Source organism: Micromesistius poutassou, assembly GCF_964030765.1.
Source record: "Micromesistius poutassou genome assembly, chromosome: 10".
In the NCBI taxonomy this organism is placed as follows: Eukaryota; Metazoa; Chordata; class Actinopteri; order Gadiformes; family Gadidae; genus Micromesistius; species Micromesistius poutassou.
In genome coordinates, this window is record NC_140280.1 from 11,278,594 (window position 1) to 11,300,623 (window position 22,030).

The 22,030-nt window shown below is 50.1% G+C and overlaps 1 protein-coding gene and 1 pseudogene across 2 annotated transcripts; both read left to right on the plus strand.

Moving 5' to 3' along the window:
- Window positions 1-9,539: 9,539 nt before the first annotated feature.
- On the plus strand, window positions 9,540-16,326 carry LOC311354412 (uncharacterized protein; the record flags this gene model as incomplete). The annotated part of the gene is made up of 4 exons (XM_084474224.1): window positions 9,540-9,852; window positions 9,950-10,140; window positions 10,331-10,390; window positions 16,186-16,326. 4 exons carry the CDS (start codon window positions 9,540-9,542, stop codon window positions 16,324-16,326), a joined length of 705 nt encoding a protein of 234 aa, XP_084330350.1.
- Window positions 13,829-15,896, plus strand: LOC311353778 (annotated as a pseudogene). Its single transcript has 4 exons — window positions 13,829-14,081; window positions 14,151-14,392; window positions 14,521-15,162; window positions 15,436-15,896. The product of its transcript is annotated as an uncharacterized misc_RNA (transcript).
- Window positions 16,327-22,030: the final 5,704 nt, after the last annotated feature.

Consider the following 22,030-nt stretch of genomic DNA (forward strand, 5'->3'; position numbering starts at 1 on the left):
TCTTCAGCAACATCTGCTGGTGCTGTACTTCCAGTAGACAGAGAAACAAGGGACTCACCATCTGCAAATGGATTTATCCAACTAGAATCCAACAGATCCACAGTGCTTGTAATGTGTTCTTCGTCTTTGGCAATTCTGCTTTGTCCAAGGTCCTTGTGAGAACAGTCACTTTGTTGGAGTCCCAGGGAGCTTTTCAATATAGACAGGTAAGTGCTTTTGTACTCAGCAGTAAGGTAATATCTTGAGACAGCTGCTGGGTTCAAGCTGAACCCTTTTGTAGGTACAAAAGGGTTCAGCAAAAGAGTGTCCCGATTGCCACAGCTCCAGATTCAATGCATATGTCCCTTAGGCCTGCAGCCTGGAAGCGCTTCCCAATCACACCCAAGAACATAGAGATTGTGTGAAAGACTCCAAGTCTTGGCACAATGTTGGGAAACCTGTCTCTATGTGCCCACAGAATTTCTGTAACTTTACAGTAGAGAGCCTGATCAAAGGCAACTGACATGTTGCTGATGTGTAAGGAAGTCATGATTTTTTTACTTTGAAGGAGAATCTCATGAACAGTTGCCATCTAGGTGGCCGGGGCATTGATGGTTGGCAGATAGCTGACAACACTGGGAATAACATCCACAGAGTTTGATGCTAAGATGTTGTAACCTGTCCAGCTAGGGACGCTTTGATTTGTGGCAGAGTGCAATCTACATAGCAACCATAAGAAGTTCTTCTTCAAAGCATCAGCACAGATATCTGTCTTGACCTCAACATAGGATCTAGTTGGAGGACCACACCTAGTTCCCACAGCATACATTGGCAGAGCTGGCAATGTCTCCATTGGTCCACAAGCAGTACTTGAGTTTCTGTCCTGCTCATGCAAGAGGGACTGTGTCACTCCATCATGTCAGTGTGTTGCCAACAACTTGGCCTGCACTGACCTATGCCATGCAAGACAGTGCAAAAACCAGAAGGATGACTTTGCTGATGAGAAACAATCCTATTCCTCTGATGAGGATTCCGACGAGGAGTTTGATTAGTGTCGTGGCCTTGAATGATGCAATCTGCGAAAATGTCATAAAATGTCATTGACCATGCCTAAAGGTCATGACCTTGACCTTTTATAGTAATGGCAATGTCATAATTGGGTTTACCACACCTTAAAACATACGAATCCATGTCTCATTTGTTATTTGTTACACCGTTTTTTTGATTTTCAGCTATGTCAGTGTTCTGCTTAATTTATACGCATTATTTTCTCAAACGCCATGTCTGATATAAGACTGAAAATCACCCCCTCCAAATCAGATAATATGGGTAAATGATACATTTTCTGAATCCTTAGGGTCATGCCAGTATTTCAGTGTTTGGATTTTGTTTCTCTGATGCTCCCTGGTGCCACAGGATTAAAAGACATAAGATGACTTAGGCGGAAATGGCAGGAAAATGTGTGTGATTAAAAGTTTGAAGGGTTGGCTGTACTTATCCAAAATGTTCAAGAAAAGGATTTAAATGAAAGCTCAGAGTCTCCCCTTTAAAATTATACCAAACATAACAAAATAAAATATTCCAATATGTCCAATATAGATTTTCAGCTATGTCAGTGTTCTGCTTGATTTATACGCATTATTTTCTCAACCTTAGTTTACATTATGTGTGATAACTCAAAACAGCTACTCTTGTCAGATGGCCATCATACATCATTGAAAAGCTGAGATTCCAGGCTTTCAGAAAAGGTATGGTAGCCTTTGCCACTTTTTCGGTAACGGTTTCCATATTTTGAGGCCCTGGCTCACGGTCTAGTAGCCTATGTTATGCTTTAAAAAAATGAAAAAAAAATAAAGCCCAGAGGAGAATTGCATCTGCCAAATCCTCACCACCAGTAAAGTAGTAAACACTCGCGAAGGACCAAGGTAGACTTCACTCGTTGCGTCATATAAGCAAACTGCCCGCAAATAAAATCCCCTAGTTTAGGATAATCACACAGGATATGCGAGACTCAACATACATTGAGTACATTGAGAACATATTTATGTTAGGATACTGATGGGCAAAATAGCTTAACGAGCACACCACATGACATGTACATTACGAATATAGTTAACCCTTGTTCTAAACTAACGAACATATCACATGCATAGTCAGCTATTTGTTCAGGTCAAGGCCTGAGCCGGAGGCCGCATGTCCCAACTAGGGGAGATGCTGGAGACTCAGACAATGCACCACACATTCGCAAGAACAGGAGTCAGTCTGCTGATAATATTCAGCCACAACTGATGGGCAAAAACAAACACATCACATCTATGGTATGCCTTTTAAACTTTTCTCATGTCAAGGCCCGAAAGGTCGAATCAACCCAGAACATAGTATGCCTTTCAACTTTTATGTCATGGCCCGTAAGATCAAGTCAACCCAGAATACGGTAAGAAATCCCACCGTTAGACCACAGTAATTAACACATAGCCTAACCACAGCCCAGGGCGCCTCCCGCCTTTCTCAAGGTTAGGGAGCTGAACAGGGAGCTGGACCCAGGTAACCCCCACGCCAGCACTGAAAACATCCAGAAACACACACACCAGCCTAAACGCACACACTTCGTTGGGAGGGAAAATACAGCATAAGACTGTACCACACAGAACACCTCATGCTCTTCTGAAGCAGAACTTCCACGGAGGCGAAGCTCCAGACGACCTCAGCGCTGTTAGGGACTTAGAAAATATTCGATCTCTCACGCTTTATGAATCTGTATCACCTTTGCTACTTTACTCAATAAATCCGAGGCCCTCGTGCTGACAGACTTTATTACCTCTCCGTCTCATTTCATCTGGTCAAGTAACTAGACAGACTGTTTTTCCCAACAAATTGGTGACCCCCGGGACCCCGGAGCGCTGGACCGATTCCTGCAGTCTCACCTCGGGCGCCCAAACAAAAGGTAGGCAGAACCTGTTGATAAAATCCGAACTCTGCATAGTTATATAGGAACCACATTAGGAGATGAGACTGTAAGAACGGTCTGCTATGGGACATCCCGCGGGGACGAATCTGACTGCAACGTAGTGTTAACCCGTAAAAAACCCGATTGACCCTAAACGCGTGACCCATCGAATATCGGCTCGCTGCATGGTGAAGTAACACCCTCGAGACCATAGGGCCTATAATGATCGGATGTGGTGATACAATACCCCCGATGGCCAAGGTAAAGATGATAAATGGAATAAACTGGGCTATGAGAGAGACCCAGAGGAATTAAGGCCGATAATGATCGAGTGTGGTGATGCGATACCCCCGATGGCCAAGTGATAATGATCGAGTGTGGTGATGCGATACCCCCGATGGCCAAGTGATAATGATCGAGTGTGGTGATGCGATACCCCCGATGGCCAAGTGATAATGATCGAGTGTGGTGATGCGATACCCCCGATGGCCGAGGTAAAGATAAATGGAATAAACTGGGCTATGAGAGAGACCCAGAGGAATTAAGGCCGATAATGATCGGATGTGGTGATACAATACCTCCGATGGCCAAGGTAAATAAGGCTTGCTGCATGGTGGAATAATACCCTCGAGAACCTTGATAAGTGGATTTGAGGTGCCTGGAAAAGCACGATAAATAATCTTTAGTTTGGCCATATATTCATTGCATATGCGGGGACTGACGGACAAACCCATGGACTGACGTAGATTAAGGATAGACTAGGGATAGCAGAGACCTCTCAGACAGCGTGCATGTGTGCAATGGAGACTGAGAGACAGTGAGCATGAGAGAGAAAGAGACCGAGAGACGGTGTGTGAGTGTACATAGGAGAAACTGAGAGCGAGCGTGTGTGTGTGTGTGTGCGTGGTACACACTATCTTCACCCGGTAAACGGATAAAGATAGAAATAGATAAATCAATAATAATAAATAATATCTCTTTGCCGTGTTGCTTTGACTTACGGCTTGGTCTGTTGAAATAGATAAATCAATAATAAAAAATAATATCTCTCTGCCGTGTTGCTTTGACTTACGGCTTGGTCTGTTGAAATAGATAAATCAATAATAATAAATAATATCTCTCTGCCGTGTTGCTTTGACTTACGGCTTGGTCTGTTGAAATAGATAAATCAATAATAATAAATAATATCTCTCTGCCGTGTTGCTTTGACTTACGGCTTGGTCTGTTGAAATAGATAAATCAATAATAATAAATAATATCTCTCTGCCGTGTTGCTTTGACTTACGGCTTGTTCTGTTGGAATAGACAAATCGATAATAATAAATGATGAAATAAATTAATCTGGCTATGTTGAATGACATCCCTTGGCTGTGTTGTATATATGATGTATATAATATAAGATCTGGCTATGACTGACTACCCCTCTCCCCTGACTTTCACCACCCCCTGCTGGACGACACCGACACTACTTCTCCCCTGACTTTGACTACCCCCTGCTGGACAACACCAATACTACCTCTCCCCTGACTTTGACTACCCCCTGCTGGACAACACCAATACTACTTCTCCCCTGACTTTCACCACCCCCTGCTGGACAACACCGACACTACTTCTCCCCTGACTTTGATGACCCCCTGCTGGACGACATCAAACTCGTTCAAAAAAAAAAAAAAAAAGACCCCGCCGCAAAGAGAAGCTACCACTGGTTTCCCCTACACCCAGCCCCCAGAACACGTGCGCCTGACAACCCTGACAAGCCGCTGTACCAGCAGACAGAGACAGTAGGAAAAGGCGGCGAACGCACCCACAATGTCGGGCGAGCAACGAACCAGAGCATTGAACTGGTTGAACCTAAACGTCGAACCAGGCGGTAACAACGCCGCCAATGCGGCCGCAAAGGAGACAGGGGGCTACACACCACCGCTAGTCCTCTCCCTGTTTGACCCCCTGGACGGGGGGCCATGGAGGGGGGGACAGAGCGACTTCCTGATATCCCTCGGCGAGATGGAGGACCACGCTGGTCCCTATGAAAAGAGCAGCTGGATCACACGAGGGTGCACCCAGGACGAGTCTGAGATCTACCGCTACTCAAATGGCAAACCGGCACTCAGCACCCGAGCTCTCTCTCTCTCATGGCTCGGTCCCACCACCCCCCCCCCCCCACCCACCAGGCCGCCACCGCGACAATGGAGACAATCCGGCAAGACTGGTGGCACCCCGAGATGAGAGCCTGTGTGTGTGGTGAGTGTGGTGATGCGATACCCCCGATGGCCAAGTGATAATGATCGAGTGTGGTGATGCGATACCCCCGATGGCCAAGTGATAATGATCGAGTGTGGTGATGCGATACCCCCGATGGCCGAGGTAAAGATAAATGGAATAAACTGGGCTATGAGAGAGACCCAGAGGAATTAAGGCCGATAATGATCGGATGTGGTGATACAATACCTCCGATGGCCAAGGTAAATAAGGCTTGCTGCATGGTGGAATAATACCCTCGAGAACCTTGATAAGTGGATTTGAGGTGCCTGGAAAAGCACGATAAATAATCTTTAGTTTGGCCATATATTCATTGCATATGCGGGGACTGACGGACAAACCCATGGACTGACGTAGATTAAGGATAGACTAGGGATAGCAGAGACCTCTCAGACAGCGTGCATGTGTGCAATGGAGACTGAGAGACAGTGAGCATGAGAGAGAAAGAGACCGAGAGACGGTGTGTGAGTGTACATAGGAGAAACTGAGAGCGAGCGTGTGTGTGTGTGTGTGCGTGGTACACACTATCTTCACCCGGTAAACGGATAAAGATAGAAATAGATAAATCAATAATAATAAATAATATCTCTTTGCCGTGTTGCTTTGACTTACGGCTTGGTCTGTTGAAATAGATAAATCAATAATAAAAAATAATATCTCTCTGCCGTGTTGCTTTGACTTACGGCTTGGTCTGTTGAAATAGATAAATCAATAATAATAAATAATATCTCTCTGCCGTGTTGCTTTGACTTACGGCTTGGTCTGTTGAAATAGATAAATCAATAATAATAAATAATATCTCTCTGCCGTGTTGCTTTGACTTACGGCTTGGTCTGTTGAAATAGATAAATCAATAATAATAAATAATATCTCTCTGCCGTGTTGCTTTGACTTACGGCTTGTTCTGTTGGAATAGACAAATCGATAATAATAAATGATGAAATAAATTAATCTGGCTATGTTGAATGACATCCCTTGGCTGTGTTGTATATATGATGTATATAATATAAGATCTGGCTATGACTGACTACCCCTCTCCCCTGACTTTCACCACCCCCTGCTGGACGACACCGACACTACTTCTCCCCTGACTTTGACTACCCCCTGCTGGACAACACCAATACTACCTCTCCCCTGACTTTGACTACCCCCTGCTGGACAACACCAATACTACTTCTCCCCTGACTTTCACCACCCCCTGCTGGACAACACCGACACTACTTCTCCCCTGACTTTGATGACCCCCTGCTGGACGACATCAAACTCGTTCAAAAAAAAAAAAAAAAAGACCCCGCCGCAAAGAGAAGCTACCACTGGTTTCCCCTACACCCAGCCCCCAGAACACGTGCGCCTGACAACCCTGACAAGCCGCTGTACCAGCAGACAGAGACAGTAGGAAAAGGCGGCGAACGCACCCACAATGTCGGGCGAGCAACGAACCAGAGCATTGAACTGGTTGAACCTAAACGTCGAACCAGGCGGTAACAACGCCGCCAATGCGGCCGCAAAGGAGACAGGGGGCTACACACCACCGCTAGTCCTCTCCCTGTTTGACCCCCTGGACGGGGGGCCATGGAGGGGGGGACAGAGCGACTTCCTGATATCCCTCGGCGAGATGGAGGACCACGCTGGTCCCTATGAAAAGAGCAGCTGGATCACACGAGGGTGCACCCAGGACGAGTCTGAGATCTACCGCTACTCAAATGGCAAACCGGCACTCAGCACCCGAGCTCTCTCTCTCTCATGGCTCGGTCCCACCACCCCCCCCCCCCCACCCACCAGGCCGCCACCGCGACAATGGAGACAATCCGGCAAGACTGGTGGCACCCCGAGATGAGAGCCTGCATCCAGGAAGTGATCTGTGAGACTGTCATGCCTGCCAGATACACAACCCACGCCCGGCCCACAAACCTCCTAGAGGAACCTTCCCCGTCCCCCAACTGCCCTTCCAAGAACTCTACATGGACTATACAATCCCAACGACCGCTCCCTTGCCGCCACTCAGCGCGACCTCGCCCGGCAGCACCAGGAGGCTACCAATGACGGCACATCAGGCCCGGGCCAATAGACACTGCATCATCGGCATGGTAGGGCTAACCTGGGCTCTGCTGGGTTTCCTGATCCTGTGGGGGATTGAGGTCCATTAGGCAACCCCGGGCAGGGCCTTCACCACCGAGCCCCCGTCTACAGTGCTGCAACCCTCCCCGGGACCCCCGACCCAGAGTCCACAACGCCGCAGGAGACAGACATCCCAGCGGGCCATCAAGTCCCCTGACGACCCCTGCCTCGACAAATACGGTGGGCTATCTCTAACCTATACTTACGGTTCCAGCGCTGCCTATACCTTCCTCCTATGCGACATCGTTCCGTGCGTTGGCGGGCCCGCAGCCTGGGAGAAGTACGATGTCTACATCTGCGATGCCCCGAAGGGTTCTATAGTGGCAGCTTTTCAGCGGCCGCTTCTGGGAGACGGATCAATCCGGACAACGCGCGTCTTAATTATAGATCGATTTTATTTGTTCCCTTCTTGATAGATACAAACAAAAGGATGTCCCTATCGCATTCACGCGGTTGAAAAATTGTTTGCCACTTACGCCCCCCCTGGTCATAGGTAATCCATCCATATATTAGACATCTGCCCGTCATAACGTCAGACGTCTCGGTCAATTGGCCAGACAGAACACGGCAGTCAATCCGTTTTCAAACATAGAATTAAGTAATCGTAAACCATAATTCACCGTACTATTAAACCATATTTCATAAACTTAAATATTTATAATTATTTCAATAGTGTCAGTCTTAATCACTCAAATTAATTTGCAAACATAAATATCCAAAATGGCTCCAACAGGTTCCTTCACGGGAGTCCAGGGCAACGGGGTAATGGTATCCGAGGACAACCGGGGTTGGTGTCGGGGATGGGGCAATGTACTATGGATGACAGGGGGGCACCAGGATTATTATGTCACTAACCACTCTCAGACTTTCCACAGGCCTGACGTGACGGCCGCACTACAGGCTAATGGCTTCCTCTTGGGAGGCAACGGCGGGGTCACCCTCACCCTCAGGAACGTTACCAGAAACCCGTACCAAGGATGGGGCAAGCCCGTGCCACGGTCGACTCGGGCGTGCGGCGTGAACACTGACTATTTTGTGTTCGGGGTATCTCATTCTGGCGCGGACACGATGGCTTTGTTAAAGATAAATTTCAGGAAGGCCCCCGCCGCGCCCACTGCACCATCCCCTAGAGCCAACACGACGACTCCTAAGCCCCCGGTCCGACCCATAATTACTCGCAACGGCCCGGTCACGGTTTTTGATTTAGATTCCGTGGGGCAGCTCCCCACCCACGACTCCATCGCGCTCGCGACCGGCTACACCGACGACAACGCATGGCTCAACTGGATTGCCGCTACAGTCAGATTCCAGGGGCTGTCTGACTGCGTAGCCTGTGCATCGGCCCGCCCCCATCTCGTCTCAACCCCAGTACTGTTCAATTTTACCAATGACCCCATCAGTTCTCACTGCATGTTAGCTCTGTTTATGACCACCAAACCGGCCGGGTGCGGCCTCCTTAGCTCTCTGTTTCCCCCCGGCCTTAATGACTCACTTCCCCCTGTGTACTCCCCTGGGGGGTCGACCCACTCGTGCATTACCAGGCTCGGAACGGTAAGCGTCGGGGCGGTACCACCGTCATGGTGCCACTCCGACACGAACGTCACACTTTGGCCCAACATGACCAACCCTAGCATAGGATGCCAAGACCTATTCTCGTCCTGTAACAAATTCACCCTTAGACTGACACTCCCGGCACAATGGTCCGGAACCTGCATTATAGTGCGCCTACTGATGCCCGTCGTGCTCTTTACCCGGGGTTTGCCCGGGCCCAGCAACCAAACTGCTTCCCGAAACCGCTGCTCCACCGCGCTGACCGACCACTTTGACCTAACCAAAAACACGCCCACGTACATGGATGCCATAGGCATTCCCCGGGGCGTGCCAACCAAGTTTAAATTGGCAGATCAGATAGCCGCGGGCTTCGAGAACATGCCCGTTTTCGCTGCCCTAATCCTGATCACCCCCAACAAAAACGTTGATCGCATTAATTACATTCACTATAACGTCCTGCGCCTATCCAACCTGACTTGCGACGCGGTAGAAGGGCTGGCCTCACAACTGGCCGCCACCTCTCTGATGGCATATCAAAACCGTCTGGCTCTGGACATGTTGTTAGCCGAGAAAGGGGGTTTGTTCGATGTTTGGGGCTCAGTGCTGCACCTTCATTCCTAACAACACGGCCCCTGACGGATCGGTGACAAGGGCACTGGCCGGCCTTCAAGCTCTTTCCATCCAGATGGCTGAGGACTCTGGTGTCGACAACCCAATGGAGCAATGGATGACTGACATGTTCGGGAAGTGGAAGGGCCTCCTCATGGCCATCATGTCATCCCTGGCCTGCTTTGTCGGGGTTTTGGTCTGCTGCGGGTGCTGCTGCATCCCCTGCGCCCGCACCCTCTGCTCGCGCCTCATCACCACGGCCCTCGAAAAGGAGAAACAACAGCCCCCTCCCTACTCCGAAGCAGCCCCCCTCATGCCCCTGCTGGATCTGCCTGACCAGCTTGCCCAGGACGGCCAGGAAGAACACCTAGAGCCTGCAACCTTTGACTGTGAGTACGACTTCCCCTACCCGCCCCCCCCCCCCGCCATCGACTACATCCCTGCCGGGCCGGACATCTTCCTGTGAAGTGCTAGTAGTCTCTCCAGACACACGGCCCCGGATTCCTGTTTCCACCTCCGGCTGCTGCCACTTCATACCACGACTACGATCAGATTTGCAGCATTTTACGGAGAGCTGGAATTGTCACCCCTTGAGCACAGAGGGAAATCTGACACAGAATCAGTTATGGATGATCGGGATGCTGCAAGCACCTGTGCCAGAGCCAGACCTGGTAGAGGTATAAGGTCATATGAGACTAACCTGCAAAAAGGGTCAGATGGGGGAAGCAAAACTTAAATGAAAACACAGCATCTTAATATAAACAGGGCATGAAGACTGTGATCTCTGATCTGATATATGGGTGTAGAAGATGATCATTCTACTTTCCAGTAATCTGATGTATGGATGGCTTTTACTGGTCATTCCAGATCCAGCAAGCTGAGGAGCAACCCTCTCAGGAACAGCAAAGTGACAACACTGAGCATGGAGTTCTCTTTCATAATAATTCGTTCGATGTCTCACTATGGGATGCACGCCTGCTGCAGCCCTCAGAAGCATTAATCTCATTACGCCAATCCTGATTGGCTGGTAAACGTGTGCGTCCGCCTCAGGTAGCCCCACCTACCATAAATAGCGCAGGCGGACGGCACCACGTCATTCAAACACCTCTTCTCACTCGGAGCATATCTCGCGTGCAGGGCTAACTAGTTTAACTGTCCACAGACAGATCTTAGCTTCTGTCGCCGGGCGCTACTAGCCTTGGAGATTTTTCCTTCGTCGGTCACACCAGATCGAAGTTGAACCCGTGCTTTCCTTGTCCTCCACGACTTGGTCAGCACTGTCCTCGACGCCCCACCACGGCAGTTCGAGCACCGAGTATTAGCGCACCAGCTAATTTCTCGACTTCTTCACAGTTAGCACACCAGCTAACTGCCTCGACTCCCTGCCTGCACACCAGCTCGCGAGGAATGGAGGCTAAAACCCTTCACACCAGAGGGCACGGAGACTCTGGAGCCCGACTCTGTCGCTGCGGGAATAAGATAGCGAGAAAGGATCCACACCAGGTCTGCTCGAGCTGCCTGGGGCTGGAACACGCCCGGGTAGCTATCGACGTCCCCGGCTCGTGTCAATGCTGTGCGGTGTACACGTCAAGAGTCTCCGCAGACGGCTAGCCCGCCAAGCTAGCTTGTCTGGACATGACCCCTATCTCTCTTCCAACGGCGCCGCCGTCAAGGCTGGAGAGGAGGCGGGGTTCGCCGCGGTGGCGGCGCCGGAGGCTAGCGCCAGCTGGGGCTCCCAGCTCGACCTGGCCGCGGTTCCCCCGCAGGAGGAAGACGTCCTTGAACTGGACTATGGGGACGATGAAGATGGTACCTCGGAACTCCTCATATCAGAGGATGAAGAAGAGGACGACATATTCATCACTCCGGCCTGGGCTGCGCAGCCCGCGGCCTCCGTCGCCTCTTGGGACAGGGGTGAGAGTAGCACACCAGCTTCTCCCCTCCCCAGCTCGGACATGTTCGACGTGTGCAAACGCGCTGCTGCCCGGCTGGCCATCCCCTGGCCCGCTGTCGTAGCTGAGACCACCAGATCCCGCTACGAGGGGAAGAAATTGCCCTTGGCCAAGAGTGCGACGAAGCAAATTCTCCCCGTCTTCCCAGAGCTGCTGGATGACGTGGCGCACTCGTGGAGAGACCGCCCTTACAGCAGCAGGAGCCCGATTCCCGGTGCCTCGTCCCTCGACTGTGAGGCGATGGAGAGCCTGGGTCTGCTCCGCATGCCTCCGATGGAGCCACTCGTTGCAGTGCACCTTCACCCTCAGCTGTCAGCGGTGTCCTCCCGGAGCCCTAGCCTGCCATCCAAGTCTGACCGTTTTCAGTCAGCTCTGACTGAAAAGGCTTATAAGGCGGCGGCGCTTTCGGCCAGAGCGCTCAATGTCCTCTCCCTGCTCACGGCTTATCAGGCTGAGTTATGTGAGGATTTTGCGCAAACTCAGGACCCAGTCACGTGGGAGGAGATACCGGTCATTACCGACCTGTGTCTCCGTGTCCAACGCTGCGCGGTCCAGGCCGCAGGAAGAGCGATGGGAGCTATGGTTCTGCAGGAACGAGCGCGGTGGTTCAACCTCGCCAACCTGTCAGACAGAGAGAAGGACGACGTGCTGGACATGCCCATCGTCCCGGAGGGGATTTTTGGTTCCGCGTTGGCATCAATGCAACGGAGGTGTGAAGCCAAAAAGAAGGAGGACGAAGCTCTCCAGCTCTGCCTCCCCCGGAAGCCCCCGGCTCCCTCTCCGCCTGCGCAGCGCAAAACCTTCGCACAGGCTGCTTCCCAAGGCTCACGGTTTAAGATTCCTAAACTGCCGAAGCCCCAGCCCGCCCCGCCCGCTCAGCCCGATCGGGCCGGCTGGTCCAAGAAACCCCCGGCCTCGGCTGCAGCTCCGCCGGCACAGCCCGCGCAAGCTGCCGCCTACCAGCCCAGGAAGAAGAAGAGAGTGGCCTGACCGCCCCTCTCTCCACCGGTGATTCAGCTGGATGTTTCCCATTCTCCGGCTTCAACTGTTCGGCTTTCGAGCGTGCGGGCAGGGGCCCCCCACGCCCCCATCTCCCATTTTGATTTCCCCATTTCCCATTTCCCTCATCTTCCCATTCTGCCACGGACCGTGCCAGAGCGAGCCGGGAGAGATGGACATTTGACAGCAGAGGGTTCAGCAGTTGCCCCTCTCTCATGTCCACAAGCATGCACACACACACACGTTTTCATAAAGAAAATAAAATGTGTCCCGCTGCCGCATCCAGGCCGAGTGCCGAGGGCGCAGCTAATAAAAAAGGCCAAAACTATCAAAATAAGCAGCGCGGTGGTGACACCCGCTGTCCCGCCTCAGCGGAAGGCCGAGGCCTTCCCCGAGGCGGGGGTTGTGAGGTCCCCGCCACTGCGCTGTCCTCCTGGGCAGACGAGTGCAGCGCTGCCTGGGCGCAGTGTCACGATTCCACCAAGAGAGGGCGCCACCGCACCGCGGCTGGAGCCTCTCATGGTGGAGAGGCTGCAGTGTGTGTCCACTCTCTCCCTCAGACGCGAGAGATGGGCTGTGCTCGCAGCTTCACCCTGGGTGTTACAGACGATCTTGAGGGGATACAGGCTGCAGTTCGCCGCTGTCCCTCCGCGATTTGCCGGTATAATACACTCCCAGGCTAAGGGAGAGTCAGCTCGCGTTTTACAGGAGGAAATCCTCTCGCTGTTAAACAAAGGAGCAATTTGTGTCGTTCCTCCCGCACAGTGTCAGAGCGGTTTTTACTCCAGGTATTTTCTGGTTCCCAAACGAGGGGGGAGCGGGATTTGCCCTATCCTGGATCTACGTGCTCTGAACAAATTTCTCAGGAAATACAAGTTCAGGATGCTCACATGCATCCCTGCTGCGCCTTGTGCGACAGAACGATTGGCTCACTTCTGTCGATCTGAAAGACCCGTATTTCCACATCCCGATCTATCCTCCCCACAGAAAGTATCTGAGATTCGCTTTCCAGGGGATCTGTTACGAGTACCGCGTGCTCCCTTTCGGTCTGTCTTTAAGCCCGAGGGTGTTTGTGCGGTGCACGGAAGCGGCAATAGCCCCACTGAGACGGCAGGGCATCCGCTTGGCCACATATCTGGACGACTGGCTGCTGTTGGCACAGTCGGAGCAGGAGGCCAGGGCGCACACGCGCATTCTCATACGACACCTATTCGATCTGGGTTTCGTGATAAACGCGGAAAAGAGCATGCTGTCCCCGGCACGGGACATAATCTTTCTGGGATTGTCTCTGGACTCGGTGACTTTCACAGCGCGCCTCTCGGCGGAACGAGTGAAAACTTTCAGGGCATGTCTCGCGCTTTTTCATCCAGGCAAATCTGTTCAATTCAGATTGTGTCTTCGGTTACTCGGGTTGATGGCGTCTGCCATCCTCGTAGTCCATCTCGGTTGCCTCCACATGAGGGAATTCCAGCTTTGGGTGGCCTCATGCGGGCTGGATCCCGTGCGTCATGGCGCACGGAGAGTGCTGGTCACACTGAGGTGCGTCAGGGCGCTGCGCCACTGGCGTGCCCCGTCCTTTCTGACACACGGGGTGCCCATGGGCGCCGTCCTGTCCAGGAAGGTGGTCACTACGGACACCAGACTGACTTGGGGCGGAATTCACGAGGGTCGGTCTGTGAGGGGCCGCTGGTGTGTGGATCTCCAGCGGTCTCACATAAATTTTCTGGAACTTTCAGCGGTGTTCCTCTCCCTGAAACGTTTCCTTCCGTCTCTCATGGGTCATCATGTCCTGGTGAGGACAGACAATACGACGACGGTGGCGTACATCAACCGCCAGGGCGGGTTACGCTCCCGTCAGTTGCATATGCTGGCACGCAAACTGATCCTGTGGAGCTGCGGTCGTCTCCTTTCCCTGAGAGCGACGCATGTCCCGGGAGCCCTGAACACGGGTGCAGACCTGCTGTCCAGGGGCGCGCCAGTATACGGGGAGTGGGCTCTACACCCGGAGATTGTGGAACAGTTGTGGGCCCGTTACGGTCGGGCCACGGTGGATCTGTTCGCGTCGGGAGAAAACGCGCAGTGCGCGCTGTTTTACTCTCTGCGCAGCACGAACGCTCCCCTCGGGACGCGTTCCCTCCACTGGCCTTGATACCCCCCACTCTGTCCAGAGTGAGAGAGCACGGCCATGCACTGATTTTGATAGCTCCGCATTGGCCTGCGATGCATTGGCTGGCGGAGATATATCGGTTGCTGCGCGCTCAGCCCTGGCAGCTCCTGCTGCGCAGGGACCTGCTATCGCAGGGGGGAGGGACGGTTTTCCACCCGCACCCAGAACGAGTGGCGCTGTGGGCTTGGCCCCTGAGTGGCTCAATCTGTCAGCTGTGGGACTCTCACAACGTGTGATTTCCACTATACAAAGTGCTCGAGCCTCCTCCACTAGGTCTCTGTATGACTGTAAGTGGAGAGTGTTTGAGGGTTGGTGCCACAGAAACGGCCACATTCCCTTTCAGTGTCCAGTAGGAGTGATATTGTCATTCTTGCAGGACCTGATTGACAAACGGAGAGCCTTCTCCACGGTTAAGGTGTACTTGGCAGCTATCGCCGCCTGTCACGTGGGGTTTGGGAAGCAAACTGCGAGCCAGCACCCGCTGGTTTGCCGTTTCATGAAGGGAGCGCGCAGGCTTCTCCCCGTGTCCAGACCACTGGTACCACCATGGGATCTGGCTGTGGTTCTGGAGGGGCTTAAAGGCCCTCCTTTTGAGCCACTGGAGGGAGCAGACTTGAAACACGTGTCTCTCAAGACGGTGTTGTTACTGGCCCTGGCTTCAGCTAAACGGGTTAGTGACATCCATGCGCTTTCGGTGCATCCGTCATGCGCTCAGCTCTTCCCGGGGGATGTAAGGGTGATTTTGAAGCCCAACCCGGCCTTTGTGCCTAAGGTGGTGGGCTCATGTTCTCCTATTGACCTCGTGGCCTTCGCTGCCTCACCAGGAGTGCAGCGGCCACATGCGTTGTGTCCAGTCCGTGCGGTGCGCACTTACATGGATAAGACAGAGGGTTTCAGGAGGAGCGATCAGCTGTTCGTCTCCTGGGCTAATCCTCATAAGGGGAAACCTATCACAAAGCAGCGCCTATCCCACTGGGTGGTGGAGGCAATTGCTTTGGCCTATACAAGTCAGGGTTTGCAGCCACCTGTGGGCCTGCGAGCGCACTCGACTCGGGGCTTGGCCGCATCCTGGGCCTTGTTCAGGGGAGTTTCTGTTCAGGACATCTGTGCTGCAGCGAGTTGGTCCTCGCCTCTCACTTTTGTCCGTTTCTATATGCTGGACGTCTCCGCTCCGTGCGTGGCACGCGCGGTTTTGCTGTCCTGATTGGAGTATTTTTCCCTGCGGGTTGGTGGACGCTTGGTAAGCTTGTCTGGCAATACGGGAGTTACCATATCCCATAGACATCGAACAAATTATTATGAAAGAGAACTTTAGGTTATTTAGATAACCCTGGTTCTCTGAGTAATATGAGTGAGATGTCTCACCAGACAGCCCTTCTTGCTTGGGCGAGTGAGAAGAGGTGCTTATCTTGAATGACGTGGTGCCGTCCGCCTGCGCTATTTATGGTAGGTGGGGCTACCTGAGGCGGACGCACACGTTTACCAGCCAATCAGGATTGGCGTAATGAGATTAATGCTTCTGAGGGCTGCAGCAGGCGTGCATCCCATAGTGAGACATCTCACTCATATTACTCAGAAAACCGGGGTTATGTAAATAACCTAAAGTTATTGTACCAGACATCCAATGTCCCCTGTCAGCTGAAAGACTTGCTGCACTACAGCACCAAGTGAACCCCACCACCGAGTCCTCATCCTTTGGTCGGGACATCTACTTGCATGCTCTTGGAACAGCTTTCGGACTCTAACATTCTGATATACATACATGCATCTTTTCAACCTGCCATAATTACCTCAGATTCTAACAAAGGCAGTTCTAACTTATTATCGGTAGAGTCAAGCACTGAGGCAGAAAGGGAGGCCAGCCAACCAAAGAGGGAGAAGATGAGTGGCCATAGGCCTGGGATCAGGTGGCCAGGTGCAGCAGAAGGTAGGATTTGGGAAGATGTTAACAGCGATCTGGTTTGCATTTTGGGACGGCTTAAAGGGACTGCTGAAAGCAAGTTAGAGAAAATGGGGGACATTATCTACAGCTACGGTAAAGAAAGATTTGGGATTGTTGAGAAAAGGACGAAACGGCAACATGAGGTAGTCAAGTCTAGGCGCCAGCAAGAGATAGATAGACTCATCCAGGAGAGGAGGCAGCTTAAGAAGCAGTGGAGAAAAGCTACAGATGACGAGAAGGAAGGTATTGATTGTCTACAGGCAGATGTGAGGGAGCGGTTGGCAGTGCTAAGAAGAGCAGAAAATATTAGGAAAAATAGGAAGAAGAAGTCACGAGCTAGAGTAGCATTTTATAAAGATCCATTTAAATTTGTTAAGGCATTATTTGATAAGCAGAAGAGTGGTAGTCTCATGGAACCTAAGCAGAAGCTTGAGGAGTACTTGGAGGGAGTGCACAAAGACAGGGAGAGGTTCAGAGAGATGGTGCTTCCCGCTGATATCCCACCTATTGGTGAATTAAGTAGTCAGTGTGACGATAGCCCACCAAGGTGGAAAGAGGTACAAGAAGTAATAAAACATGCAAAGGCCTCTTCAGCCCCGGGACCCAATGGAGTGCCCTACAGATTATATAAGAGCGCGCCGGATGTTTTAAGATTCCTATGGAAGCTAATGGGAATAGTTTGGAAAAAGCAGAGTATTCCCAAGGCGTGGCGTAGGGCTGGGGGAATATTTATTCCCAAAGAGAGGGACTCAGTTGAGATTAATCAGTTTAGACCAATTAGTCTACTGAATGTTGAAGGGAAGGTCTTCTTCAGTGTTGTGGCTCGGAGATTGACAAGTTATCTTGAAAAGAATAGACTAATTGATACCACGGTTCAGAAAGCTGGAATCCCTGGTTTCTCCGGATGCTTAGAGCATACCAGTATGATTTGGCACCAAATTCAGTTAGCGAAGCGCGAGAGGAGAGACCTGCATGTTGTATTTTTGGATTTGGCTAATGCCTTCGGGTCAGTACCACATAGTCTGTTATGGGAGGCCTTTGATTACTTTAGAATCCCAGGTAGCATTAAAAGCCTAGTTAAAGCTTATTTTCTGGATATTCAACTTTGTTTTAATACGGCAGAGTACACCACAGGGTGGCAACAGCTTGAGATAGGAATTATGGCGGGATGTACAATCTCCCCACTCGCCTTCACAATGGCGATGGAGGTTATTATCAGGGCCTCTAAGTGGGTAGTGGGTGGGGAGAAGTTGCAGGGAGGGCCACGCCTCCCCCCAATTAGGGCCTTTATGGACGACATGACAACCATGACGTCAACCGCTCCGTGCACCAGCAGGTTGCTGGATAAGTTAAATAGCAATCTGCAATGGGCTAGAATGAAGGTGAAGCCAAGTAAGTCTAGGAGTCTCTCAATCGTTAAAGGGAAGGTAGTAGATAAGAAGTTTGCTATAAATGAAGAGGTGATGCCTACAGTTTTGGAGAAGCCAGTGAAGAGTCTGGGAAGGTGGTATGATGCAAGCCTTAGTGATAAGGCACAGGTTGAAGGATTGAGGCAGGAAACTAGACAAGGTATTGCAAAGATAGACAAGTCAGGGCTGCCGGGTAAGCTTAAGTTGTGGTGTCTGCAGTTTGGTCTATTGCCCCGGCTAATGTGGCCATTGACAGTGTATGAAGTTCCTCTGTCAAAGGTAGAAAGGATGGAAAAAATGATCAACTCTTTTGTCAGAAAGTGGCTCGGAGTCCCACGCTGCCTAAGCAGCGTAGCCTTGTATGGGAAGGGCATTGTAGAGTTGCCCATATCTAATCTGACAGAAGAATTTAAATGTGCTAAGGTTAGACTGGAAATGACTCTTACTCAGTCCAAGGACCCAGTGGTGAGGAGGGTTGCACCCACAGTTAAAGCAGGGAGGAAATGGAAACCAAAACAAGCGGTCCAGCAAGCTCAATCAGCACTTAGGCATAGGGATATCATGGGCCATGTTCAGCATGGACAGGGGGGCTTAGGGAGGGACGTAGGTAAACCCTCATGGGGTAAGGCTTCTGCAGGAGAAAGGAGGAAAATGGTAGTGGAGGAAGTACATAGACAGGAGGAGATTGTAAGATGTACTAAGGCAGTGTCGCAGGCTAAACAAGGGCAGTGGGTGAATTGGGAGGGAGTGGAGAAGAAGTAGATAAAGTGGAGAGATCTATGGAGCATGGAGGCTAGCAGGATCAGATTTATGATAGGTGCCACTTATGATGTTCTCCCATCTCCCCGAACTTAAATCAGTGGTTTGGTGAGGATGAGACATGCACACTATGTTCCTGTGTGTGCAGCCTCCGCCATATCCTATCAGGGTGCAAGGTAAGTCTCTCCCAGGGGCGCTATACGTGGCGTCATAATCAGGTATTGAAATGTTTGGCAGAGGCTGTTGATGTTAAACGGAGAGAAGCTAATTCAGCAGCCGCTAGTAAAGAGGGTAGGCAAATTAGCTTTGTGCGTCAGGGGGAAAAGGCTAGACCATTTAGAGGCAGGCATAGAGTCGGGCAGCTAAGTAATGGAGGAGCCTGGGAATTGAAGGCGGACCTTATTCAGAAGGTGGTTGTGCCTCCACACATCGTTAGCACTCGGCTAAGACCAGATATGCTATTGTGGTCAGACTCAGAGAAGATTGTTTATTTTATTGAGCTTACAGTTCCTTGGGAAGACAAGAGTTGAAGTAGCCAATGAGCTTAAGAAAGCGAAGTATGCTGAGATGGCTGGAGAGGCAGCACAGCGAGGCTGGTCTACACGACTAAGACCTATTGAAGTCGGTGCACGGGGGTTCATGGCTAGATCTGCTATTAGCTTGCTGACTGAACTGGGTATTTGTGGACGAAGTCTGAGGCAGGCGGTTAGTAGCATGTCCGTGGCAGCAGAACGAGCAAGTGAATGGCTGTGGTTAAGAAGAAAACATACTTCCTGGGGTTACCAAGCTAAGGTAAGCCAGATGTGCTAACGTGTTTGTTTGGTCAGGGTTAGTGGTAGGGCTAGGGGTACGATGCAAGAGAGTGTTTAGATGCATTAAATGTGGCAATGTGGTGGCAGCATTGAGGGGGGTGAATCCAGGACGCTGGTTTCATTGTTAAGCCTTCAGGAGGTGTCGTGGGCCTAACTTAACGAAACATCTGTGAAAGAGGGTGCCCACTTGATAACCCCAATGATATTCTGCTTACTGCATACTGCTGTATTTACTGCTGTTAGTTGGGCTAGTTGCCGTGTGTTTTTCACCTTTGGTTGGTAGCTTAGTAGCCAATGTGCTTATAAGGTTGGATTGGTCAGGGGGCATTGTCACTACCTGGAGCTTGCACTTAAACGGAGCCTGGGTCTGTTGAAGGTGGCATTGCTGTTTTTAGGCTATGATAGCCATAGGATAGGATAGGTATATTGTATTGTAGTTATTTATTTTTCTTTTCTTTTCACCTTTGGTTGGTAGTTTGGTAGCCAGCGTGCTTGTAAGGTTGGTTTGGACAGGGGCCTCTGAATATGTGTTTTCCTTGGATTTTGGCACAAGGGATTATAACATCTGATCCTGTGTATTAATGAAATTATCAAGAAGCAAGTTTTTTACTTTCTCAACCAGCATTTATGTGAATTATACACAAATAAAGCCCAATTCGAGCACAAGTGTTTTAGTTTATCTAAATTTGACTTGCCTGTAATTAAAAACAGCATTCTAAGGCCAAATTAAGAGATTTAGCAATTCACATATGTATTCATACAACTCAAATCGTTTTTAGTGCAATGTTTTTTTTTTATTCAATCAGAATATTTGTCAAAATGCCATATTGTTTTGAATTGTTTTAATATACACTCTTCGCAATGACAATTGGACTTAACATTGACATTATTTCAAACGCTAAGACATTAGGTTTGGATTCAGATATGGCAGATATGGATGGGGTTGTGTCAGTTTTTGAATCAAGTAAGAAAAATGATACATCAAGTGGCTTCCACGTCTTCACAACTTTTGCTGGTCTTCTGACGGGGTGACTTCGGTTTTTTCCATTGCGTTTGAAAAATCCAGGGAAGGATCTATATGATTTTTAGAACAATCTTAATGTTACAAATCGATTAAAATCAGTCACTAGGCCTAATAGATGTGTCAACTATGCAAACAGCCCAGGTCATTTTCCAAAGACAAACAATTCAGCTCTTTAAAAATAAATCGGAACAGAAATCAAATTAAGAACTGAATCTGAACAAAAATTGCACTGAATTGCTGAAGCAATAGCACTACAATACCACTTTGTGACATACTATATATGATAGCACTAGTGCTAACAGGGATGATTAGGTCATTAAATTTAATGAATTAATTTAGTTAAATCATAGGAATAGGTAGAAACTCTGTGTATGTATGGTTATTTTTGGAAGAAACATATTTGCAAGTGCCTTGAATCACAATGGCATATGGAAATGTTTAGCGACATTGTGTAACACCTGAACTGGCCCTTTTGCTTTTCTACCTGGCCATCTCAGACGCAACAGTAGGTCTCTCCATACTCGTACTCTGACCCTGTCTATGATCTTCAGGAATTGCTCTGGTGAGCAAGGACATGAAATGCTGAGCAGCTTCAGTTGCTGTATTTGCTTCTGTACGCTTCACTGTTTTTAGCCGCTCCCATATCTATGCCCGTGTCTGTGCCTCTGACTATAGGTCCGGATTTTTTCCCGGCATCGGTCGGGTACGACGGGAACTCAAATGTTGTTGTTTATATCGCTGTCCCACTGAACGAGGCTCGGGGTTACACACGGACAGGATTCCAGGGGCCTTGATTGCCCGTTTATCAGACGAGGTCCTGAGCGCAGTTGAATAAAAGGGTCTAATGCTCAGGCGGTGCATTGCGTCCGCCTGCCCGTGATGCCGCTCAGAACTATTCTGTGGTTTCTTAGAGGTTCCCGTGCCCCGGGCCTACCCTGTACGTTATCCCATGCGTGTGTTTGCTTATTATTATCCATCAGCCATGTTACCCCTCGTATCCCTAGTGAGTGTAGTCGCCTAGCGACGGCTGAGGGGGATCGCCATTTTTCTGCGGTCATGTTAGTCTTGGTATTCTTCGTGCCTTTTCAAGATTGTTTGATGTTCGTTTTGGTCTTGCACCACACTTAGCCACACACCTGTAGAGACGATGTTTTGTTAGGGATTGATTTGATTTTTTATAATGTTTCCCACTGTATTACGCATGCTCACCAGGATAGCGCCCTGCCAGGGCCATTGAATAAACGGGTCGTAAACTAGTATGGGGGTGGTACCACCCATACTCCCATGTGACTCCCTGGCAGGGGCTAATGAAGGATTTCCCCGCTGCTCGTGTATTGTTTATTGTTTGTTTTGATGTTGTTTGATGTTATTGTTTATTGTTCATTTTGATGTTGTTTGATGTTTTTTGAGATTGTTTGGAGTTAGTTTTGATGTTTGTTGTTCTCTGGTATTGTTTATTGTTTGTTTTGATGTTGTTTGATGTTATTGTTTATTGTTTGTTTT